Source organism: Mustela erminea, chromosome 14 (assembly GCF_009829155.1).
Source record: "Mustela erminea isolate mMusErm1 chromosome 14, mMusErm1.Pri, whole genome shotgun sequence".
Taxonomy (NCBI): domain Eukaryota; kingdom Metazoa; phylum Chordata; class Mammalia; order Carnivora; family Mustelidae; genus Mustela; species Mustela erminea.
In genome coordinates, this window is record NC_045627.1 from 55,765,131 (window position 1) to 55,791,664 (window position 26,534).

At 40.5% G+C, this 26,534-nt stretch overlaps 1 protein-coding gene and 1 long non-coding RNA gene across 13 annotated transcripts in view; both read left to right on the forward strand.

Annotated features, from left to right (window-relative positions):
* The window catches only part of KIF20B (kinesin family member 20B), a 67,523-nt gene extending 65,303 nt beyond the window's left edge, over window positions 1-2,220 (forward strand). For all 12 annotated transcript variants that reach the window (XM_032312123.1, XM_032312120.1, XM_032312119.1 and 9 more), the window contains 2 exons: window positions 142-284; window positions 1,978-2,220. In XM_032312123.1, the coding sequence (XP_032168014.1) occupies window positions 142-284; window positions 1,978-2,055 (221 nt within the window). In that variant the 3' untranslated portion in view covers window positions 2,056-2,220. The remainder of the gene's footprint in view (window positions 1-141; window positions 285-1,977) is intronic.
* Window positions 2,221-6,091: 3,871 nt separating this feature from the next.
* The window catches only part of LOC116573447, a 31,850-nt gene continuing 11,407 nt past the window's right edge, over window positions 6,092-26,534 (forward strand). The window contains exons 1-3 of the long non-coding RNA XR_004278794.1: window positions 6,092-6,346; window positions 10,995-11,188; window positions 16,011-16,187. This is a non-coding gene — a long non-coding RNA (uncharacterized LOC116573447). The remainder of the gene's footprint in view (window positions 6,347-10,994; window positions 11,189-16,010; window positions 16,188-26,534) is intronic.

Consider the following 26,534-nt stretch of genomic DNA (forward strand, 5'->3'; position numbering starts at 1 on the left):
CTGCTGAGCAGAGAGCACGATGCGGGGCTCAATCCCAGGACCCTGAGATCATGACCTGAGCCGAAGGCAGAGGCTTTAACCCACTGAGCCACCCAGGTGCCCCCTTCCTGATCCCATCTTGTTTCAATTTTTTCTTCACAGCAAAGAAGATAATTGAAACAATGAGCTCTCCAAAGCTCTCAAATGTAGAAGTAAGTAAAGAAAATGTGTCTCGACCAAAACGGGCCAAACGGAAATTATACACAAATGAAATTTCATCTCCTATTGATATATCTGGGCAAGTGGTAAGCTACTCTTTTTGGTTTTCTTAAAAATAAAACTGTTCATGTTCTTTTTAATTTGGGAGTATTCATAACAATCTGAATTTTATAATGGTTTGAATTTTTATTCTTTAGATCAGATCTCTTGGAATATGCTTTAAATGTTATACTTTTGCTATCTGATGTGTTAAATTTATAATAATTATAAGTACTGCATTAATGTATACAGGTGTCACCTATTTACATTTGTAAGTTAATCAGAGAAATTTTAATCCCATCAATAGGATTATTAGTTCAGTCATTTATTTGCTTCTAACAGCTATTTTTTTTGTTAACTTTATTACAAGAGTTGTACAAATCTGGCATAAGTGGGCCTGGTAAAAATATAGAATTGACATTCAGTCATTTCCTCCCACCTTTCCTCTAAGCCTTCCAGGTTCTTTTAAGAAAAGACTGTAGTTTGTCATCCTGACTTGATGACTCATCTCTTCACTCAGAACAATCTGTGCTATTACAGGGAAAGTTCTAATTTTCCATCATGCTTGCATTTGCCTAGTGGATGAAAGGGATGGTAGAAAAGTAATTTAAGGAGAAGCCTTCAACAGAAAGTGGCTCAGAGAAATCAGGGCAGAGACCTTTTGCAACAGTAGATGTCAGATACCAGACACTGGAAGGCAGGTGGTGAAGAATTAGGGTCAATAGGAAATACTATTTTCTTGGTCATTTTTCATTATCTGTCTGATTAATGTATAATTTCTTCCCTTGATCGAAGTTCTTTCTTTTCTTAGTTGCAATATAATGCTCTTTCTATTCTTCTAAGTTATATACAGTAGTCCCTTCTTAGTATATGTGCTGCTGAAGCGAGCTCTACAGTAGTCCCTTCTTATCCTTGGTTTTGCTTTCCTTGGTTTCGGTGTCCTGTGGTCTTCGTGGTCTGGAAGCAGATGATTCTTCTTCTGATATATTTCAGAAGATCAGTAATAGCCTAGCACTGTGTCACAGTGCCTCCACGTCATTCACCTTACTTTATCTCATCACATAGGCATTTTATCATTTCTCATCATCATAAGAAGAAGGGAGAGTACAGTAGATAAAATACTTAGAAGAGACATACAACATTGACATAACCCACTGTAGTATGTTGTTATAATTGTTTTATTGGTGAATTGTTAATATAATAATGTGCTTAACTCATAAGTTATACTGTATCATAGGTATATAGGTATATGTATATCATATACATATAGGTATAAGTTATAATACTGTATCATAGGTATATATAGGTATATGTATATCATAGGTATATAGGAAAAAACAATAAACATAGGGTTTGGTACTATCCTTGGTTTCAGGCATCCACTTGTAACATAGGCCCCACAGATAAGGGGGGATTTTTGTATTTGTTGCTGTGAAAGATTTTTTCTTAAACAGTATTTGAGGTACTTGCCTCCAAATATTTCAGTAATTACTTCAAGCTATATATGTCCTGAATTCAGTATAGGGTATATATTATTTTAATCCTGTGTTAGGTAGTGTTGGAAGAATCATTACAAAATCTATTACTTTAGATAATGCTTTTTAATAGATTAGTATACTTATAGTCTAAAGGGACAAAAACATTGTACCTGTTATTTCAATTATTAAGCACATGAATAGATCTTACTAAATTATAAATAATCTTTTATTTATAAAAATATTATGAAATTGTTAATTTCAGATTTTGATGGACCATAAAGTAAAGGAAAGTGATCATCAGATTCTCAAACGACGACTCCGAACTAAAACAGCTAAATAAATCACTTATGGAAAATGTTTTAATACAGGTTTTATGTTCGTAATCATTGTAACTTGAGTCCTGACTTTTCAAAGATAATTGTATATATTATGATGCATTAATTCCTGTGTATACATTGCTGTTTTATACATAGTATAATTTTAATTCAATAAAGATAATAAATTAACAGCACTATTTGTCTACTTTTCTAAGACTTTTTATAATAGTTTCTTTTTCTTTCTCTTTTTTTAAGTATAGTTGACACACAATGTTACATTAGTTTCAGGTATACAACTTAGTGATTTGAAAAGTTTATACATTAAGCTATATAAAAACTCTGTTCATTTTCCTTTTATCCTAGGCATAGGATCAGTGAAGATCCTAGGAAGGATGCTATTTTTTTGTTTTGTTTTTTTACTCATATCATAGGTCAGATATTTGGATTACTGTATTTAACAGTGTCTTATGAATTGTTTTTACTTCATTTGGCAGGAAATACGACTGATTTTACATGTCTGTTTGGAGTATAGCTAAGATCGAGGAGTAAGTGTGTATAGGTCTCTTAGTTACCAGAATTTGTGGGCACATAATTTAGAAAAGATCTCAAGTCTTTAATTAGAATGTCTTTTATTTGTTAGTGAGCAAATAGAGTTGGCTTTCCTATTTTTTTGGGAACACAGAAGATCAGAAGCAGGAAGAAAGGAATCATCTAGAGGCTGAAAAGACACAGCTAGCTAGGAAAGATAGAATTTTAGATCTGGAGGGACCTAAGAAATGCATTTTCTTAATATAGATAAGAAAACTGAGACCCATAAAATTTACTTTTCATAAGATCATACAGCTAAGGTTTATTGAGCTTTGATTAAAAAAAAAAAAAAAGTAAAAAAAAAGTAACTGGCAAAAACCAAAGCAGCAGTGTCAAGAACTATTGCCAACTGGGGATTTTAAATCTAAGAGTATACATTTATATATGTAAAACCTTAAAGGTTTCTTTGGATTTTATCATTGTTTAGTGTATTATAATGATGACCTTGAGTCAGGGAAACAAGTTATCGTTAGTGTCTTAAGACACACTATGTTTAGGGAAAATTTCCATCAAAATAATTCATTAAAACTTTTTAAGCACTAATTTTTTTTATGTTACCTGGTTTCATTATGCTAAAAATAGCTACATAGTTGATCTTCATTCATGGATTACATTTGCAGATTTGCTTACTTGGGAAAATGTACGTCTCAGTGGGGTAGGCACTTTTGTAGTCCTTCTCAGACATGTGCAGAGTGGCAAAAAATTTGAGTTGCCCAACATGCATCTTCCCAGCTAGGTTGAACAAGTGACGTGGCCTTCTTGTTTCAGCTCTCAGAGTGTAAATGAGTGTCCCTGAATATAGACTGAAATCAAGCCTCAACGAGATTTGTGAGGGAGGCAGAGTTTACCAAATTAGAAGGGCTTGAGAAATACCTCGTGCTTTCCAAAGATTCATACTAAGTATAAAACCAAACCTACATAAAGTTGAAAGTAGTCAGTAATCAGAATGCCTCCTGGAACAAAAATCAACACTCTTCAAAGGAAGACACAATATAGATTCTCTGTAATGTATCTCTTATAATGTGTGATACAGAGTCAAAACAAACCTTGACATGCACATGTTGAATTTTGCAAAAAACTTTAAAGCAACTCTTAAGTGTATGTTCAGGGATTTGAAGGAAATGTCATCTTAATGACTACAGACATAAGGAATCTCAGCAGAGAAATGGAAAGTATAAAAAATAAAATGAAGTTGTTACAACAGAAAAGTAAAATAAATGAAATGAGAGAGATACTGGATAGATTTAGCAGTGGAAATGTCAGAAGAAAGTGTCAGTGAACTCAAAAACAGATCAATTTAAATTGCCCAAACTGGGAGAAAAGAGATTGAAAAAAGAACAGAGCCTTAGGGTCCTATAGAACAATATCAAATGGATTGACATGTAATTGGAGATTCATAAGGATAAAAAATGAAAATAGGGGAGAAAAATATACTTGTAAAAAATGGTCATTTTAAAGTTTTATGAAGAAACACTGGCTTTGATAGATATAAACCCCAATAAAGAAATCCAAAGACGACTACTCAGAAGATCATAGTCAAACTACTGAAAACCAACAATAAAGAAAATTTTGAAAGAAAAATCAACACAGTCTTAAAAATTGTGAGGAAAACAACACAATGTATATGAGCCACTGATTGGGAGAAATATAAGATTGTAAAAAATTGTAATGTGAGCATAACCAGCCCAATAAAAGTCTGGTAAAAAGACTTGAACAGATCCTTCACTAAAGAAGATACAAGCAGTGGTCAATATACATATGAAAAGACGACATTGGTTATCATGGAAAGACAAAGCTGGAAGTAGAGGCAAAACTATAGTGATTGCTTTGAGGCTGGGGTCAGGAGATGGGATCAGAGGACATGACAAGTAAGTGGGAATCAATTTGAGAAGCACTTAAAGAGGGTGACCAGTTTGAACCTATCTTCATTTGGATATCTTCTGGAATGTGTAAAAAGCAATAAATAAGATGTATTTTTCCATGCTACATGTTGAATAAGAACTTTAAGTGTATATATACCTTTGATGTATTTTCCTTTCAAGGTCATCAAGTGCACATGAAGTAAAATCTGTAATCAGTTGGAAAAAAAAAAAGCCAGGCTGAGAAAGATCTTAATAAAGTCAGTTTCTAAAAAATACTTTCAAAAAACTTTGCATTTGTAAATTTCAAGATTACAGAAAACTTGCATGAATAAGAATATTACACAGAATACTTACGTTGTCTTTACTCAGATATTTTTTTTCAGCTTTACTGAGATCTAATTGACAGAATTGTGAGATATTTAAAATGTACAAAGTGATGACTTGATATTTGTATACATAGTGAAAGGATCCCCCAGCCATCAAGTTAACATATCCATCACCTCACATACTTACCCCCCCACCTTTTTTTGGTTAGCAAATTTAAGTTGTAGTAGGAAATATCAATTAAACATTACAGTGTTTAGCGGAGTTAAAGTTTTAATGAGAGATGATGAAGGGAAAAACAGGGTTTGAGTGGGCACCAAGGATATGCTAGGGCTTTTTGTTGCTAGATGAGTGCCAACACGCATGGGAAGATGGACTACCCACCTTCATAGGTTCTTAAGAGAATTAAATGGGAAAATGTGTAAAAATTTTTTGTAAATACCTAAACCATTAAAATCGGATTGAGACTGAGTTTTCCCCGGGGAGAGGTGTTATTATGTATTTGCTCAGCACATTGTCTCATAGGGAGAGTCACACAGGAAGTAATTTAAGTTTAGCTTTCTTATATTCTTAGCATCAACTTGCTGATTTCCCCTCTGGAAGGTGTAAAAGACCTCAGGAACATCCTAGAATTTACCTTCATAGATTGCCCTTTCTCCTTTATGGCAATCTTGCAGGAGGGATGATTCTCTAGTATCATCACCAATTTAGAGCAGCTTCTAACTCAGGGGATCTTCACCCTAATTGCATATTAGAATTATGTATCTCAGAAAAACAGAAGTGCTGCTGCCTGTATCCTTTCCCAGATCCCACTGAAATGGTCTGGGGAGGGGCCTGGGGATCCAGATTATTTGCAAGCATCACTGGGGATCCTGAGGTGCTGCCGGGCGGGAGAACCACCACCGACATTGCAAAGACAAGGTTGTCCACCAGATGGAGACAAAGCACTTCTCTGCGGAAAAGGCTCTACACACACAAAACCCATTCTCTTACTTTACATCTGTACCAACTCCAATTTATGTTTGGACCAAGCAGGGCAAACATGTGGCAAGATAGGTAAAATTATCCATGATACCGTTGCTTTCCCACCACAGATATTCTTGGCACCGCTGGGGGAAATTTCAGGAACCAATTTAAAAAATAACATGTAACTAAAAATATATCCTAGTCACCCTATTACCTGAGCTAGCATCTGGAAATATTTTTAATCCTTTTCCTAGCTCACTTTGATAAAGTAGACCATATAAAAAAGGAGGGTAATATTGCTTATATAGAGTGGAAAATTTTGATGTAAGATCACCTTAAGGATTATGCAAATAGAAATTAACATCAGCACGTGTAAATTAGATTAAAATATGCTCACAAGATTTTAGGAAATAGGTAGGTCTAACAATGTGACTTAGACTTTTTCTTGTCTGAAATACCTGACTGACAGTTTCTAGTTTTGATTTCTCCTACCTCTGACCAGGTTCTGCATGGAAGCTATACAAGCTACAAACTTGATCTCTGTCCTCTTGTAGCCGGAGCTGGTCAGTGAAAGGTAGGTGAAAGTCACTGGAGAGCTTCTCTTCCTGACTAAAACAAGTTCCTGTTCTTCCTTGACTCTACCCATTTCCCCCTGTCTTCTTAGGGACATGAACCTTGGAGGTGGACCAACCATCCCTAAGACGACAAGTGTGAGGACAAGTGAGTATAACTAAGGATGGCAGAGAGGACGGGCAGGAGGAACCTGGGTCGCAGTGGGCAGCTCCTGTGCTAACAAGGACTGCCTGTCTCTGAACTTGTTATGTGGGAAAGGGAGGCTTCTTGTGATTTGCAGATGAATTTATTCTTAACTGATCCATCACTGAAAATTATATTGGCCCATAGACATAAATATATATTTCTCGTATTGACATTAGACATTTTCCTTTCTAGTTATTATCTTTTTAATCTTTCTAAAGAAACCCTGTCGGCTTTTGACAAAGCTAAGAATTTAGAAGCTCAACATCCTTTTTTGGTTATTTCTAAAACGCTTACGTCAAATGCCTAATTGTAAATACCACACAATCTACAAAGCATTCCTGCCCTAAACACATTTTCTAAGCCAAAATGCATAGTTTGACATAGCACGTGGCTATAGGGTGGTTTCAACAGACTGACGCTGGAACGTCCAGGATGTCATCTCACCTTGCTCGACATAGCCTGTGGTTTCCTCAGGGTACACCCTAGTTAAAGCACACGGAATCCTGCTGTGGCTGAACACACAGTCAACAGGATAGAAACAGTATACCAATGAGTAATAGACAACAGGTGTTTTCATCAACACAGTCTAATTTCATCTTAAAGGTAGATGACAAAGATACCTATTTGGAAAAAGAACTGGTAAAACATTAAGTGTTCTACACTTTGATTAAGCAGAATGGCAGTGATTCACAGGCTAGAATATTGAAGATGGTTGCTACACTGTGGTCCATAGGAGGATTTCATGAAGGAGAATTTCACAGAATTCAGAGGCTGTTTAAAGAACCCAGGAGAACTGAGTTGGCAAAATAGGCATATGATGTTGCCTCGGGAAGGTCATAAAGGCACAGGTGAACCTTCCCTGCGTCACAACCTAGGAACGTGTTCCTGAATTGTGTCACACCTCAGCTCTGAGGGGGCGGAGTTGGTGCATTTCTAGAAGGCAAAGGTAATCACTATAGAGTGGGAGGAAGTAAACCCTTTTAAATGTTGAATTTCATTAGGGTCCACTCCTGATGCTCTTCTCACTTTCATGCTTTTATCACTAGGTGGTATCTCTCATGTCTTTATCTCCAAACCTATTCTGCCCCCGAGATTCAGACTTGTTTCCTGCTGCTTCCCGGTTATCCACACTGTCTATTTGCAGTCGTTTCGGACTCACCGTCCAGAAGGCAATTTATTTGTGTCTTTTTTCCTTGTATATTCCCTTGCACGAGCATAATTTTTGGCATTTATTCAGCTTTGTTAACATATAATTGACAAAGGTGCAGCTGTTTAAGGTGTACAACATGATGATTTGGTCTGTGTATACATTGTGATACCTTTAACACACCTATCACCTCACATGCTTACCTGTTTTTGTGTGTGAAAACATTTAAGTTCTACTCTCCTAGCAACTTTCAATTATGCACTACAGTGTGTAACTGTGGTCACCATGTGGTACATTAGACCCTTAGACCTAGCTTATCCTCCATCCGAAGGTCTGTATCCTTTTCCAGTTACTCCCCAACGCCCTGTTTCCACCCTTTTCCCCGATCCCTGGCAACCATTCCTCTATCCTCTCTAGGAGATCAAGCTTTTTAAATTTTTATTTATTTATTTTTAACATTCTAAATACTTGTGACACTGTGCAGTATTTGGTATTTGTCTTTCTTCTTGACAAATATTTATTGTGCGCTGACTGGGCACCAGCACCGGTGATGCGAGGGCCTGGGCACCTGACATGGTTCTGCCCCTGCGTTCTCAGAGGGGCAGGCTGCCCTGGGACAAAGACGCACATGACAAGGACATATTTCATTCCCGGAGGACAAAGGGATGGACACAGGGTGTTATCTGAGATTAGGGGAACTTTCTGTCTCCTTTGACAGAATTTTTTTTTAAGGTTTTATTTGTTTATTTGACAGAGATCACAAGTAGGCAGAGAGGCAGGCAGAGAGAGAGAGGAGGAAGCAGGCTTCCCGCTGAGCAGAGAGCCCGATGCGGGGCTTGATCCCAGGACCCTGGGATCATGACCTGAGCTGAAGGCAGAGGCCTCAACCCACTGAGCCACCCAGGCGCCCCTCCTTTGACAGAAATTTTACCCACCTGGTCACCCAGGCTCTATAGAAAACTGGGCTTTGTTCTGTCCTTTCCCTCTGACCTTTCATTCACAACCAGCCACATCTCACCTGTTTGGCCTTGTATTTCTCAGCCCAGACCCTCTCCCTTCCTTGTTAGCCTCGTGAGACCGTCTCCATCTTCCACGTGGTCCATGCATTACTCGTTGATGCCAGCCTTTGTTCAGTGTCCCCCTTGCCCTGCCCTCCACCCCATCCCTTCTCAGCCGGCCTCCAGTCAGCTTCATCCAAAACCTCTACCAGACTGTGCTGCTTTTCTGCCTCAAGCTTTTCTAGTAGTTTTCTATTTTATGTTTTAGAGTCAGCTTAGATTTCTAACCTCATCATTTTTTTCATCATCTTAAATTTTGCGCTCAAGCAACACCAACCTATTCATGGTTTTTTGAACACACTATTATGGCATTTCATGCCTCTGAGCCTTTGATCCTACTGTCCCATCTCTGTGGCTCCGCCTCATTGTTTCATCTTTGTCTGACTTTGGGTTTTCTCGCATGGCCCTCCTGCACTCATAGTGGTTCATGCTTATTTACCCTCACTGTAGTGCTTCACACACACACACACACACAGTATGTTTCACACTTGCCTGCCTTTCGAGAATGTGGGCACCTCAAGGATGGGAACTTCATTCACTCACCTCCATGTCCAGCAGTATGTTTGACAAATGCAGTTTGTAGTGGAGCTTATTATGGGATGGAACCAGAAGTGAAGAAATACCAGTTTGCCTTGGAAGAAATCTGATTTAATCCCTGAGACAAGAAAGCGACTGATGATTTATGGTTTGATTGTCCAATTGGCCTTAAAAGTCAGCAGTGCAGATGTGACAACTCCCTTACATACAGACGTTCTTTTCGTCAGTCCCAGTTGGGCACAGCCACTTGACCTACTGAACTGTGAACAGGAGCAGGGTGTGGTCTTCAGGGTAACCCTGACAGGTCGCACCTTCCACTTACCCTGAGAAGTTCCTCGTTTTACCTCAGTGAGTGGCCAGGGCTATTGTGGTGATGGCTGCTGGATCCTGGCTCCATCTGGAATAGCTCATGGAGAGTATGCTTTACTGGCTGGGTTTTGTCATTCAAACTGAGAGTTAACTAATAGGTTCCTGATAGCAAAACACTGAGGGCCCAGGTGCTGCAGCAGCTTCTAAGATGAAGCATTTATGGAGCCTGGTGTTTGGACAGCTGGACAAGTGCAGCTGTATTTGAGACACACTAAAACAATTTTGAGACATACTAAAACAATTTTTTTGTTTATCTGATATTAAAATTTAATAGACATCAGGTGTTTTATCTGGCAACTCTATGTGAAAGCGAATTGAAACACGTACCCCAGGTTAGGGGCTATTTGATGTATGAGGAAGAATTTTGGACAAAGTGTCCAAAGAACTGGTTTCTAGCCACAGCTCTACATCTTTTTTTTTTTTTTAAAGGATTTTATTTATTTATTAGAGAGCAAGGAGCACAACCAGGGGGAGCAACATGCAGAGGGAGAGGGAGAAACAGACTCACTGCTCAGCAGGGAGCTGAATCATTTTAAAATGTTCATTTATTTTTAAAAAGATTTATTTATTTGAGACAGCGAGAGAGACAGCAAGGGGGAAGGGCAGAGGGAGAGGGAGTCTTAAGCACAATCTATGCTGATCTTGGAGCCCTATTCGGGACTTGATCTCACCACCCTTAGCTCACAACCTGAGCTGAAACCAAGAGTTGGAAGCCTTATAGACTGAGCCACCCAGGTGCCCCTGACTCATTTTAATTTTAGTCTTTTGGGGTGTTGTTTAAAAGTAATAAGATATATAAAAGTACATTTAAAAAAATTCAATATGATACATCTTTTGGCTTTTAAAAAACGCAGGGCTTGATCCCAGGACTCTGGGATCATGACCTGAGCAGAAGGCAGACTCTTAACCAACTGAGCCGCGCAGGTGTCCCACAGCTCTCCATCTTTCAGCTGTTGTCTCCCTGTGAAATGAGAGGGTCTCCGAGTGTGTGGTTTTCAGATTTCGCTTAGTTTCAAAAACTGCACAAATGAAATTTTATTAGAAAGCCCACAATACAAAACAGATAAAAGCTGTGTTGCTGATTGAAGTGGAGTATGGGTCACTCCCCACCACAAGGTGGTAGAAGTGAGCGCAGCTTCAAAACTGCAGGACTTGATTTCTAAACTCCTTTCCACCTGGGACAGTCTGGGTGTCCAAGTGAATCACTTCAAAGAGAGTGAGGATCCCACTGGTGGCCGATCACACCTGTCCTTCCCTAGTTAGAGTGGCAGAGGCTGCAGAGACAAGGAGAAACAAGTATTATCAATAAAGGTGGCATTAAGAAGTACAAAATAGAATTTTTATTTCTCCAGCAGACGCTGTTGAGCACTTACTACTGATAAGGCAATGTACCTGGTAGACACTCTGGAGGGAGAATAAGAGGAAACCATAGAAGGACCTCCTGAGTAGGAGAGCTAAACCGTGTGTACAAGGAATCACATCTGTGTTTATTGGGGTCTGCTATGTGACAGGCATGTTACTGCTTCCAACTTTAAAAAAGACCTCAGTGAGTATCGCTCCAGCTCACAATTCCTGTTCCTTCCCACCTGCTTTCATCACTACTTATGGCCTTTCAATGGATTCTCTAAAACATAATTCCTCTATTTGTTATCTCTGAATCCTTTTAGCTGATGTTACTATGTATAAGAACCTCTGCCTTTGCGGAGTGTCAGATGATAAAGTCATAACATGTGTTCTTCCCAGAAAGGTGTTCCTGAGATGCAGCTTCCTCCCATAGCACGATGTGTCCCCAGGTCAGCTGTTGTCTGATGTAGGTCATTTTGGACGTTAGTCTCATTTTCACCCAAGCACGTGCCGAGGCTATTAGCAGATTTTGCCATTTCTTGTTCTGCAGGATTCCCTGACTTTTCTCCCTTCTTTCCCTGCCATGCCTAAAGGCTCAACTAAGCTCTGCTCATCCCTCCTCTACCTCACTGCCCCTTTCTGTACCCAAGTCTCTCCCACTCTTTTCTCTAGTATATTGCATGGCTTAGCAAAAGTTCTTCTTTGCCACCCTAAGGCTCACAGCAAGGGCTTTGAGCCCACTGCCCTATCCTTCTCTCTCTGCTATTGAAAACCCTCTGGTGCATGTTTGAACAAATGCCACCTTTTTGACCTGGCTCTAAAAGGCAGTTATTTATTTGGTTTTGGTTTTTAAAAAACATATTTTTCTTCCATGGGTTGTTTTGTAATTTCTGTTAATACAGAAAGTTTAAATGTATGCAAGTTCTTAAAAAGTAAACAGAAAGTATACATAAAATCATATTTATATTATATATTATGTAACATCAAATCTATTTCTGGGGTGGGTGGGGGAAATGAACATCTGTGATACCCTTTTGGACTGCTCTTCTATGTCTATATACTTTTCTTCAACAAAAGAGAAGAAGAAAATAATACTGCTTTGTACCTTGCTTTTTAATTTAACAATATATAGTGAACATCTTCAGATTCCATTCAGTATTTTTCCTCAATTTCTTTAAAGACTGTGATGTTCTCTTGGATACAGGTGCTGTAATTTTTTTAGCCTGCCCTCTTTCCTTGGTCATCGGGTCCTCAGAGCTCCCAGGATTTTGCTGTCGAAAAGAATGCTGCACTGAACTATATTGTACCTCTGTGCTAAGTTACGTCCCGTGCTTTCTCTCCTTAGGTCAGTTCGAAGAAAAGATGTTGATGCTGAGCCCACTAGTACAGCCAGCTTGCACTCCGTGGTTTGGTCAAACTTGGTCCCCTTGCAGCTGATCAGTCCCTGGCTCTCTCCCTCCTGGCCCGGGAGACCTGCTTCCCCTCCTTGTCAGTCCCACGTCTTCTGTCACCTTTAAGGCACAGCTGTGCCAACAGCTCTCACCTGAGGCACACGACTCATTTTTCTCAGTTCTGCAGATGGAAGTAACACAGAGCCACCCACTCCCTTCTCCTTCCACTGTTATTGTCATTCCCAACTCTCGCTGGAGAGCATGGCAGGATGGCAAAGTTCCCTAACTCGAGCCTCACAGAAGATGGTGGTGAGGGAAGGCTCTCCACTCGCTGTGACTCAGGACACATGTGCTCACGCTCTCACCACACTATGCGGACATTCGCCTCAGCTCCGAGGCCCCAGCCATGTTCCCGCAGAGAGGAGAGTCCAGATCGAGGACCGTGGAGCTGGCTCCTATCTCTGGCTAGAAGAAGAAAGATGGGCACACACAGTGCCACTTCAGGAAGTCTCAGGGCTCCTTTTGTAATGTTAGCAGAGGAGGGAAAGACTGGTTTTTCAAGCTGGGTTCTGTGACCCTAGGGTTCCACCTCAGAATCTCGAAGGACATCCCAGGTGGGGAGGAGGAGGCAAAGATGATTGTGGGGACCTCAGCTGGTTTGTCTTTCTGTCTTGCCAGACAGGAAGATAGAAAGATGCTGAAAGGAAGTGAGCGGCTTTGTGAAGTAAGCAGGGGTCATGTCTTTTGAGGTGGAAATGGGGACTTTTTCCCAGTTTCCTAGTTGGTATCTGAGATTGGCCTCTGGCAGGAAGAGGATGAGCTCCTTAGAGAGGGTGAACCCTACATTTCAGAGTTGGACCAAAGCTCTACCTTATGGAAAAGGCAGGGAAATCTTATTGGATGTGGTATTTTGTGGAGTTGCATAGATTGATTCCTGACTAAACTCTAGGGTCTGGTGAACAATGCATGGCGTGTGGACCACAGATAGGCCAACCAGCTTTTCCATACACCAGTCAATCTAATAGAAACACCCGTTTTTCTTAAGCCTTATCAAAAGCAGGAGCACAGGGGCACCTGGGTGGCTCAGTGCGTTAAGCCGCTGCCTTCAGCTCAGGTCATGATCTCAGAGTCCTGGGATCGAGTCCCGCATCGGGCTCTCTGCTCAGCAGGGACCCTGCTTCTCTCTCTCTCTCTCTCTCTCTGCCTGCCTCTCTGCTTATTTGTGATCTCCCTCTGTCAAATAAATAAATAAAATCTTAAAAAAAAAAAAGCAGGAGCACAATGGCTGGGACTCTTCATGTGAATAACCTCAGATACAGAGGAACATTTTAGAGCCCTCTGGAAACATCCAGCAGCCGGAACAGCTAGGAGAGCAGCTGGGAGGGCTGGGAGGAGCCTGGGATTCAGCAAGGGGAAGATCACACTTGAGGAAGGAATGTCGAGTCCCCGCCAGCATCAGGAAACAGGACCCAAACGGGCCGCTCCTTGGGAGGCAAAGCTGAGAGAGTGGCTGCATGCTTTCCAGCTGCCTAAGAACCCAGGTGCTGCTCAGACGCAAGAGATCTGGGAGCTTCCATTCCCAAGATCTGGGTTTTGAAAAGTTCCCTGCTTGCTTGCCCCGTGGTAATTAAACTGAACATGGGAAAGGAGCAGAGACCCCGCGGGGAGAAGCAGAGACTGGCAGGTGTGGGAGAAGCTGCCGCTCAGAGAACGCTGCTTGGCTCTCTGCTCCCTATCTTCTAGCTGCATAACAGGGACGATGCAAAGTCTCTGTGCATCGAGTTCCTCATTTCTCACAGAGGATTGCGGATGCCTCCTCCCTAGGGATGAGTCCAGGAAGAAGGGAGATTGGGCTTTAAAATAGCTATGGCAGGTCCTAACACACGGATAGTAGATTGGCTCATTTCTTCCTTCCTGAGCAGAAAGTAACACTCTCCTCCTAGGTAATCTAGCAAGCCTGGGGCTGCAAGGGCTAGACTCAACTTGGAGGGAGAGGGATTTCACACAGAACCCTCTTTCTGACTCTTGCTTTAACACAGATTACAAGGAATGGGGTCAGTCTGTAGGAGGCTTGTCATTTGGGTCCACTACAATCCTTCAAGCCACGAGACTGGAAACACACTGCTCCTAGTTACCTGGAACCAGAGAAAGATGCATCTGATGGGGTTGACTGACAACACTTAGGAACGTGGACACTGGTGGAGTAGTTCTTCTCCCTTCCAAACAGTGTGAGTCTCCTGTAAAACTTGACATTTCCAAGTCTCTGCAGGCAGCCAGCAGCTAACACTGACAAGTGGTTTTTAAATTCTAGTTAATAGCCTTGTTCTTGTTCCTGTTTCCATGGATCTAGGTGGAAATTAGAGGGATGAAAACAAAGAAGGCTTAGAAGTGGTTAGGCTAAAGACACTAGCCCTGCCAGGCAGCATGAACTAGGCCCACCATTCTGACTCTTCCAATACCCTGTTTATTGAAAGCCAAGCTTCCTGCTAGGATGACTGGCTCATTCTGGCCTACCTATTCTTTTCTCAAATATATTAATGGAAATCCGAGTTCCTGTAAACCTCTTTGTTTTGGACTAAGTGGGATAGCTGGTCATCCTACTGGAAAAGATGAAGACAAATCACTGAGAAAGAGACAGCTTCAATGGTCTGTGGAGCTATAGGCTAAGGTCAGGGGTAAGGGAAGTCCAGGTCGGTGGTTAGCTGCTTAAAGTAAACCCCCACAAAGTAGAACTAGTTAAATATTGGGGAAACCCAGAAATTGTAGCAGTTACTGAGGCTGCTTTGTATAATGATAAACAAAATAATCAAACGCCGCAAACCCACAGAAACAAACAAACCAAAAATTCCCTCCTTACCCTGAATTATAATGTGGGCTAGCCGCGGATAAAAGCCTCCTTTGGGACTTAGGGCTGAAGAAATAAATCAGCTTTGTAGGGGACTGATCTGCAGAGCAGGATTCATCAAAATCACCTGGAATGTTTACTGAACAGTTTCCTGGACCTCACTCCAAATCTACCGAACATAATTATTACAGGCGAGGACTGGGAATCTGTCCTTTTAGTAAGCACCTTGAGGGATTCTAATGCACAGTGAGGTTTGGGAATCATTTGCTCTGGGACAATGTTCTTCAAATGTTTTTGACCATTCACCCCAGCAGTGAAAAAAATTGAAAATATGTATCTTCAACATATGTATATGCATTTATTTACAAAGTTCTATTACTCCTACTCAGCTTTTGAGTTTCGTATTATATGCCTCAAGGAATGGCTCAGTCGGCTCAGTCTATGTTCTGATCATACCTTGGAACTCTCGGAACACACTCCAGGCTGCCAGGCTGGAGTTTCATGAGGACAAAGACGATGTCTGTTGTGTTCTTTTTTGTCCTTGCAGCAGCTCAGTGCGTGGCCCATAGTCGGTGTTCAACGAAATATTGGTTTAAATTGAATTAAAAGAGGGAGGGAGCTCGTCTGTGGAGCAGTGCTGGTTAATGTTAACACTGCAGGTCCAAACTGCTTTGTTTCCATGGAAACACGATCGCAGGTTCATGTAGATACCTCCACCTCTCAGTGCCAGGTACCCAAAGAGAGTTTAAATTCCCATTTCCTTGTCACCAGCTGGTTTTCTCCAGCAGGGGCAGAACTCCTGCTGCCAGAGAAAGGACCCTTCACTGAAAGAGCTGGATGAGGCATCAGCAAGAGGCTTTCAATCCAGACAAGTAAGGAGGAAGGCAGTGGATCAACCTCATTCTTCAAACAATACTTCCACTCAGGTGGCAGGACTCCGGGGGGAAGCTTCTTTGGACAGGGAGGTGAGTGAACACATCCACTTCTGTCTCCTGGGGGCCGTATTGTTGAGTCCTAGTGACTGCTAACATCAGTTACCCCATCACTACTTAGTAGCACCTTTGAAAACAGGGATTACTAGCTTTGGAAAAACCTAGTCAGTTTCTTTATCTGCTGTTGATGGAAAAGATCAATATCAAAATGAAGATTGAAAGTTTTGGAGCACTTTCATGATTATATAACTGCTTCTAGGCATGGGATGCGGATGTTGTGCCCATTTTAGATAAACTGCAAAACTGTGGAAAGCTGTAGCTGGAAAGATCTTCAAGATTTTGACCCTCGGTCTGTATCATCACTGAGATGGATGTTGTAAAGGGTCACAAACTACCTTCCTCAGTACAGCCATTAGGTTCTTTCTGGCAAATGTCTGTAGTTTTTAATATTTGAAACTGGTGAGATTTATATGCTACTGCTTGCAACTTCCTAGTAGATTATGGAAGCAAGTTTCAGACCAAATGTCCTGGTACATATTCACATTTAATCACAAGCAGACCTCAAAATGACCAGATCTGATCTTTGAGATCCTCTGACCATTGTTAAGGAAAAAATTATCCATGACGCTTGTTAAAACAGTAAGGCAGACCTTATTCAGGATTACTGAGAGAGGTATAGGGACTAATGCAGTAGGGTTTCACTGTAAAAGGGAGAGATTGGGCTCAGCTCCTCTAATACAACAAGGAAAGGTAGGAATTTATAGGTAAGGAACAGTGTGTGTTGGGAGGGGCTGGAGTGCTGGTGGATAGAAAATTACTAAGAGCAACCATCAAGGGTTGGGGGGTGGTTCTGGCTAAATCAGCCTGGTGGGATTCTTAGTGAAGTCTGGCCAGAAGGAAATGGTGGAGGATGAAGAATCTAATTCGATATGGAGAATGATCAAATGTGGAGGGTGGGAGGTTCTCAAAATCGGACTTAGCAAGATTCTTGCTAAAATTGGGCTCTTAAGAACATGCCCAAGGTTAGAAAAAGAGCTCAGAGGTACCCAACTAGTTTGGTCAAGGAGAGAATCTTTGTTTCCATATGTGGTTGAAAGGTCTAGGAAGGTCCATCTTGGCTTGGCTTAGGTCTGTATCTCAAGGTTGTGGGTTCAAGCCCTGCGTTGGGCTCCATGCTGGGCATACAACCTACTTAAAGAAAATATGTTCCTCAGGAACAGAAGTTGCTTCCAAAAACTCTTTCTCTCAACTCCCAACCTCAAATGTTCTTCTAGGACAAGTTTCATTTCTCTCCATCTCTTCTGACTCTTCTTTTCTCTCATGATTAACTTTTGCTTTTCTTGTGGAAATCTAGGCTTTCCTGTTGATTTCTTACCATTCTTACCATCTGCGTAGTGAAGCACAGAAGTGGGAGGTCGGTGGGGAGTTGGGGAAAAATGCAGGACCAGTGTTGGAATTGTTGGAGGAGCGGAAGAGAGTACGAATATTTATCCCCCACTCACACCCCTGCTAGATAGTTTACTCAAACTCTAGTTTCATGGATAAGTATGCGATCTCTGCACTGGATTCATTTCACATCTCTTATTTCTCTTAATCACTCCCTTCCCATTATTACCCATGATGCTACTACAATTTAAAAATATGCCTATGTTTTAGATTTACTGTAGCAATAACATGTATGCCAATGAAATCTTACAAATTGTAACCACTAATGGAATTACTGTTTTTCTTGTGCTTAGAAATGATAGCAATTAAATTTATTCTCGGCTCTACCACTGCAATGTGTAAACACACAGAAGATGATAAATACAGCAACAGGGGGCCCTCCCTGTGACTGTATAACTATCCTCAGAGAATATTGGCTTTGGTTCCTCTCATGGGGGGAGGGAGGAGTGAGGTTATTTGACCTGGAATTAGTGGGGCATAAGTTAACAAAACTATGGGGAATCCTTGGTCTCATTTTACTTCATGACTCATTTTACCTCATGGATACTGCATATTCAGAGAAAGGCAAGGGTTTTCCCAAGACCTAACCAGCTAGTTAGAGTCAGACTCAGGACCAGAACCAGGTGTGCCTTCCTCCCTTTCATGCTGTCTCTTTGCAAGATTTCAGCTGATAGGATACAAGAATAATGGAAATTCATTCCTGTACATACACAGAATAATGCTTTCAGTAACTGGGACATTTTGGATGGACAGAAATAAAGGAAGAGTGCATCCTTGCAAGTAGATGCAAAGCATAATGCAATTTAGAATCTGTTCTGCACATTGTCTGCTCACAAAGAAGAAACTTCAGTCCATCTCTCTGCCTGTTGCTGTTAAGTTGTGAAGGAGTAGCTGAGAAACTTCACTGTGAGACTTCTATTGGTCTTCTGAGAAGAGGCAGTATCCAGAGCCTCAAAAAGAGGAAGTCTACTTAAAAGAGAAGGGGTTGTCAAAGAAATATTGCACTGGATGGAATTACACAGGCAAGGGAGACTTTGTTCAGGAGTATTGCACAGGGGTCAACAGTATACACCAGGGGAGAGAGTGAACTCACCTTCCCTGAAACAAAAACCCAAGAACTTTAAGCACTGAGGTGAGCAAGGGGGAAAGTACTGGAGGAGGCTGGGGGCAGATCAGTCAATGTGATTAAGCCATTTGTATTTGCTAATTGATGCTTATTGAAGTTAGGCTCCTACCCATTCACAGAGCCTGGGAGATAGGGGCCCTATCTTTCTTGGTGATTACGTTTCAAGGATCTGGCTCCAGGTCCTAGAGAAAGATTCCTGGGTTGCAGAAGATGTTTATTTCAGAGTCAGAGAAAGAATTTACAACTGCAAATTTTCTAATGTTTATGCTCTAAGAAAAGGGAGGCTTGTCAGGGGCCTCGAGTCAAAAGGCCTAAGGGTTAGCCAAGCTGATGGGCAGGTTAAGGTTCTTTTGATAGGGGTCTGAGGCCTGGAAGCAGGTAGATGCAAGTTTGTCAACTAAAATAAGCTGGATTATACTGGGAAGAGTTGCCATTCAAAACTTTCCCATTGCAGGCAAGCCACCAATACCTGAAGTCACATGGAAAGTGGTTCATTCTGCTGTCACCCTCCTATTTCAATCAGCTTTTATTTTATTTTTTTTTATTTTAATTTTTTAAAAAATTTATTTTCAGCATAACAGTATTCATTATTTTTGCACCACACCCAGTGCTCCATGCAATCTGTGCCCTCTATAATATCCACCACCTGGTACCCCGACCTCCCACCCCCTGCCCCTTCAAAACCCTCAGATTGTTTTTCAGAGTCCATAGTCTCTCATGGTTCACCTCCAATGAAGCAGTGAATGGACCTAAGGGAAGGTGGAGAAAGAGCCCCCACCAAAGTGGCCACCGCAGGGGAGTTGGGAAGGGAAATGTGTGAAGGGGCAAGGAAAGATGGTTTTGAAACAGTTTTGGAGTTTTGAACAATGTGAACATTTTGTACATTTTAATCTTATTGAAAGAGAAATCTAGAGCATTCCATTTTGCACACCTGCCTGCATATCCAGTGTACCACTCCTCTCCTAGATGTGACTTCCCTAGACTTAATCTTTGTCGTCACAGGTGCAAGGCTCTCAGCACCTGGCAAGGCAGTCAGTGGTTGATTCAAAGCTCTTCTGGGTTTGTTGTTCGGCAGCTTTGGGGGTCTGGATCACAGTACTTCCTGGGTGAAGGGAGCACTTCCTGGGTGAAAGGAGCCCACTCCCCAACTCGCTCCAGTGCTCCTCCCCAGGGTCCATTCCTTGTACTTGCCAGAAGGGGATGCTGCACAGTATGTAATTTAAGGGCATACAGTGAGATATTTGATACATAATTGTATTATGAAATGATAACCACAGTAAAGTAGTTCACATCTCTATCGCCTCCCATAATTACCATTTTTTGATAGTGAGAAAATTTGAGATTAACTCTCTTAGTAAATTTCAAGTATACAATATAGTATTGTTAAATATAGCCAGCCATGTTGTACATTAGATCACCTGGAATTTATTCATCTTAGAATGTAGTTTATACCCAATGGCTAGTATCTTCCCATTTTCCCTGAATGGAGCCCCTGCCAAGTACCCTTCTACCCTCTTTTTTATGAGTTCCAAACGTAAATGAAATTTTTTAGATTTCACACATAAGCGAAAACATCCAGTATTTTCTCTGACTTATTTCACTTAGCATAATGCCTTCAAAGTCTATCCATATTATTGCCAGTGGCAGGATTTTCTTCTTTTTATGGCTGGATAATATTCCATTATGCATATATTCCACATTTTTTATCCATTCATCTCATCCATCAGTGGAGACTTAAGTTGCTTCTTCGTCTTGGCTATTAAGAATAACGCTGCAATAACCATAGAGTACAGATATCTCTGTGAGATAGTGATTTCATTTCCTTCAGATACATACCCAGAAGTGGGATTGCCAGATTGTTGGGTAATTCTATTTTTAATTTTTTGAGGAACCACCATACTGTTTCCATAGTGGCTACACCAGCTTGCATTCCCAACAACAGTGCTCAAGGTTCCCTTTTCTCCCCATCCTCACCAACACCCTTCTCTTGTCTTTTTCAGAACTGCCACTCTAACAACTGTAAGGTGATAACTTATTGTGGTTTTGATTTGCATTTCCCTGATAATCAGTGATGTTGAGCATCTTTTCATGTGTCTGTTGATTATCTCCATGTCTTCTTTGGAAAAATGTCTGTTCAAATCCTCTGCCCACTTTTGCATGTGAAAACTTCACCAGAATTGTCTCCTTCATGTAGTCTGGGGAACTCAGTGTTCCGTATTTCTGAAGATTTTGCTGCCTAAATTTTTTCCATATTTTTAGGAGTTACCTAGGGCCTTGAAAGGGGCCATGGTAGGTGGAACATAGGTTCTGGCTGTTAAGAAAATTTTGTAATAATAAATATGGTTATTTATTATAACTGTAAAATGATTAATATAAAAGTTATCAATTGTAATAATTCAGAGAAAATGACAAGAATGAAATTGCATTTATAAATATTACCTCCCCAAGAAGATAGTTATGATCACCCTCATTTTACACACGAATAGACTAAGGTTTAAGGTTGAATGCACAGGTCTGTCTAGGGGCAAAACCCACATTCAGAGCCAATCTGCTACACAGCTTCCAGTTTTTAACACTGTCATGTAGAATCCCATGGTCATTACCTTTAAACACTCTGACTACTGTTAAAGAGAACTTGCCCCAAACTTGGTGTGGGAAGAAATCTTTTTACATGGAGTCATTTGCAACCTCTGTTCTAGGAAGAAACTAATATTCCTGATAAAATGTTTAAGTAATTTTCTGGTAAACATTAATGGAACATAGTCTTGTTCTGGGAAACCAGTCACTTATCTGCCCTGCTGATAGACACTCAACAATTTAGTTACTCTTAGCAAGCGTTCTTTTCTTTTTTGTACTTCCCCATTACATTTTCCTACAATGAGTACATTTCTGATGGCCTCACTAGAGGCCTTTGCCCTTGCGGTTATAATAGACTTTGATGATGTTCATAACTAAACAGTCTGAAGGGTTTTCATGCATGCTCTAGATGTGCATGGTTGCTGTGGACTCTAGCTTTATGATGAATCCAATGGACGAGAACCCCCTCAAACATCTACTCTTACCAACCTCTTCGCTGCTTCTTCTTCATTCCCTCCTCCCCTCAATGATTTCTGTTCCTAATGATCTGGACTGGAGACACTGAGATGGCCTAGTCCTTACCTTGACTGATGCCCTGACTTGAAGCATCTTCTCCTTTAACCAATTAGGAGCCACATTCAAATGCCAAATGCAGTTTTTCAGGAAAGATATCACAGGAAGGATGCTTCCTGAGGATAAGCTCAACTGCCCAAGATCTAGCCTAGGAAAGAGGAGATGGCCAGGGGGAGGTACAACTCTTGCAAATCTTTAAGGTTAACTGTCTGGTCTAGGTATCATTAGAGACGGTTTCACCAAGTCCTGAACGCAAGAGAGAGCTGCCGCCTTTGCAGTTTAAGTGAAGCATGCTTAGGATAAATAAAGGGCAATACTACTTCCTGTGATGGAGAGTAAGCCAAGAGAAATATTATGAGATTAAAAATAGGGGTGCCCGGGTAACTCAGTGGGTTAAAACCTCTGCCTTTAGCCCAGGTCCTGATCTCAAGGTCTAGGATGGAGCCTTGCATTGGGCTCTCTGCTCAGCAGGGAGCCTGCTTCCCTCTCTCTCTGTCTGCCTCTTTGCCTACTTGTGATCTCTTTCTCTGTCAAATAAATAAATAAAATCTTTAAAAAATTGGTACAAGAGTCATGATTCAAAGGACACTGAAGTGCTTAGAAAATGATGTTCCTAGTAAGACTGTAAACAGAGGCAAACTGCATTCCAAATGTATTGCTGAAGATGCTCTTGGGCTGAGTGGGCCATTGATCCAATCCAGAAAATTATCATTTCTTGTTTTCATTTTGGCTGGAGGTTTTTTTTTTTTTCAAGTTATGATAAAAATTACGGAGAAAGAGGCATATCACTTACTTAGCATTCCATTAAATTTCCCTATGATAAAGGGAAGTGGGACACATTGGTCATGAAGAGGGTGGAAATAGCATAGTACACCATTTCTTAAGGTCTTCATCATCAGGGTTAAATAATGGAGTGACTCAGAGTTCAGAGTTTTAAGAGCTCGAGGTCCATCCATGGGCCTTTCAGCAAGTCTTTCAGCACTTGATTTTGCTCAACCTGTTTCCTCTTATAGAGATAAGATACGGGGTCCCTGGTTGGCTCCAACGGTTAAGTATCCAACTCTTGATTTTTGCTCAGGTTGTAGGATTGAGCCCCAGGTTGGGCTCTGTGCTCCATGCGGAGTCTGCCTGTTCCTCTCCCTCTGCTCCTCCTCCTGCTCATGCTCTCTCACTCTTAATAAGTCAATAAAATCTTTGAAAAAGAGAGAGATAAGCAGTACCTTTTCCACAGTGTTTGGAAGTTAACTGCTCCCATTTTGTTTTTCTTTTTCTTTGCATCATTTTCTTCTTCTTTTGGTAATAATTTTCTTCAGGAATAATCACTCCTTAACTTTCCCAAATAGGTTCAAGTAAGACTAATCTCACATACCAGCTCAAAGTGTCTGCAGGGGACTGAGGCCAGGTAATGAAAACTCTGCCCAGAGTGATTGGTTCAGTGGGGGACATGTGACCTGAACAAGACCAATCAGAATCAGTTCTGGGACTTTGCTGAGGTTTTGGGGAAAACCCTTCTATAATTTATTTTTCATATTTCTGGAGGCTGAAAGTACAAGATCAAGGTACCAGGATGGTAAGTTTATGGTGAGACCTTTCTTCCTGGCTTGTTGGTGGCTGCCTTCTCTCTGCCTGCTCGCATGATAGAGGACTTCTTTTGCATCTCTTGTTTTAAGGACACCAATTACATCAGATTAGAGCTCTACCCTGGTCACCTCGCTTAATCTTAGTTACCTTCAAAGGTCTTGTCTCCAGACACAGTCACATTGTGGGTTAGGGCTTCAACCTATGAATTTGCCAGGGTGGAAGAGGAGCGTGTGCCCACAAGCCAGATCATAGCAAGCTGTTCTGTTGGTAGGATGTAAGCATGGGGATAATGGCATTCATCTCATAATAACATAGGGGTAGTTTGAGAATAAAGCACTTTAGAGGGAAATAGAGCTGAGAGAACAGTGTCCTGAGGATGTGGATCCAGCCACATCTTTAGCCAACACTCCAAGACAAGCTTATTCTTTTACTTACATGTAAAAACATTTTAAGTTGGATTTTTGCTACTTGCAACCAAAAAATTCTTGACGAATAGTGGGTTATTTGGAAGATAAAATGAGATTACGCATATAAACTGCTTAACTCTGCACCTGCAGGAGAGTAAGTGCTCAACACATACTAGTGGTTATTATTATTATCAGGGACTGTGTCAATGATGGAGTCAAATAATTTTGGATTTTCTGAGATGTTTAATGGAAACATGGAAAACTTATCATCTCAAAACTGTTGTAAGGCTAATTTAGAGAACTTTGAGTTTTGTGGAAACTCATTTTTTGAAGGGCACAGGGTTGTTGGACAGATTGCTCTCAGCAAAAAAGAAATAGCCACAGCAGCACACAATTCATAACTTTGAGACAATGTGATTTGTCTTTCCAATGAATTGAAGGAAAAGTCCAGTAGAGATATTTTAAAATGGAGAGCTCAAGTTAGAGAAGATGATTGCTTTTCGTCTTCAAATCAATTCAACTAAGAATAGTAAGTAGGAGGCTGAGGAAAAAAAATAGGAAAATATATAATGTTGGACCAAACCATTTAGCTACTTGAATAATCATAGAACAAAATTAGTGGTCTGATGTTTTGGTTTTCATACTTGGTGAGATATTATACTGATTAAAAAAAATCTTCAAGACATCAGTTTTGCCAAGTGTGTGATTGGCTTTCATTAACATCACTTTGTTTTAATAACAGGAAACAAATACTCTTACTGTTTCACTTATGGAAACATTTTCCATCCAGATCTTTGTTAAAGAAACTATATTCTATTTTAAATTTCTATTTTGAACATTACATTTTAAGATTAGCTGATTTTTTCTCCCTCTCTGTCTTTTTTATTCTCATGGTACAGGTAAAATTTCAAAAAGGATTCTAGTATTTTCATCTAGAGTTTAGATAACTCTGAAATGCATAGACACATTAAGAAGATTGTAGTCTTCATCAAGTGAAACAAAATGTGTGTGTGTGTGCGCGTGTGTGAAGATGTAAGAAGTAATTTTCAAAAAGTGAAGTGTATAATGATGTATAATGATGTACTAGGGGTAGGGAACCTGGAATTTAATTTTTAGAAGTGATTCAGTTCCATGTTCTGTCTCAAAATATAAGCAGCCCAGGGCTTTAGAAGAGTCTTAGGCTTTCATAACCTCATGAATGAGAAAACTTGTGTCGTTTTGAGGGATGAGGAAATATAAGATAAAAATTAAACATCTGGACAGAACAGGGATGGTTATTTTGTATCTTCATTTTTAATTATTGACAGAAATTAGACATTCCTAAGTTATAGTAATATACTATATGTTTGATATGATAAGAATTTTCAGCAGTGTGATCTGGATTTATTTTTGGTGTTGCCATTGATAAGGACAGACTACAGAGACATACACTTTGGAGCATCTTGCATTTAAAAAGCCAACGGGGAATCAGGGTCACTGACAGTGAGATGGCTAACTCTTTGAGAGCAGAATTAGATTGATCCAGATGAAATGTTTTTGTTTCAAAACTTCATCTTAAAACTTTCAAAAATGTAAACATATAATTTTACTTTCTGTTTATTTCAACAGTAGAAAAGAAGGTGAAAGTTTGCTTTATAGGTCAGAATCTTGCACTAAATTTTTCAAAATTTCGTTTGCAATAATTATCAAATGGATTCTTCTCCCTATTGTATCTGATTTAAAAAAAACTTAAAGAAAAAAGCCCCTAATAATGGTGGCAAGAGCATATCATTTATTGCTTTCATTTATTAGACAAGGATTTCTATAGCACCTGAATATGTCCCAAGCATATTAAGATGGGAGGCATAGAATATGTTGGGAGATAGGAATCATCTTTTTTTTTTTTTTTTTAAATTTACTTATTTGACAGAGAGAGAGACAGTGGGAGAGGAAAGACAAGCAGGGGGAGTGGGAGGGGGAGATGCAGGCTTCCTGATGAGCAGGGGGCCTGAGGTGGGGCTCCATCCCAGGACTCTGGGATCATGACCTGAGCTGAAGGAAGACACTTAACAACTGAGCCACCCAGGTGCCCCAAGAAAGGCATCATCTTTACCCTAATGGAGTTTCCAATCTAGTGAGGGAAATAGGTTAAGGTACAAAAGCCTAGAAGACACAAGAAATGGACCTGAGTTGATGAAATGACATGAATTGGTAGAACCTGTGGCAAACCCAAAGAGGATATATTGACTAAAGTTCTTTAAATTTAATGAAAAACACCGCAACAATGTTGTAGGCCATGGAATACGTTGTAGGCACACCATCTGAAACCTCTACATTAAATGAATAATTGCACAAATACTTATGTAGGTGGAAATGAGATAGGGGCTATAATGAAAAGTACAAGATATCATGAGGAAGTACATTAATAACTTTTCACTATAATTCCAGGGGAAGTTATATTTTATTGATGACCTGAGAGATTATTAGGGATTAGCCAGTGGGGACTCAGGAGAAAAGATTTAAGCTGAACACAACAGTAGAGAGTACAGGATATGTGCAGCTTCAATGTGATTGAGGCCCAGAGAATGAGAAGGGAAAGTGGCAAGGGATGAGCTGAAAGTTTAATAGGCCAGACAATGTAAGATGGAATAGGTCCCCTTGGAAATTTCAAACTTGTCCTAAAACGAATGG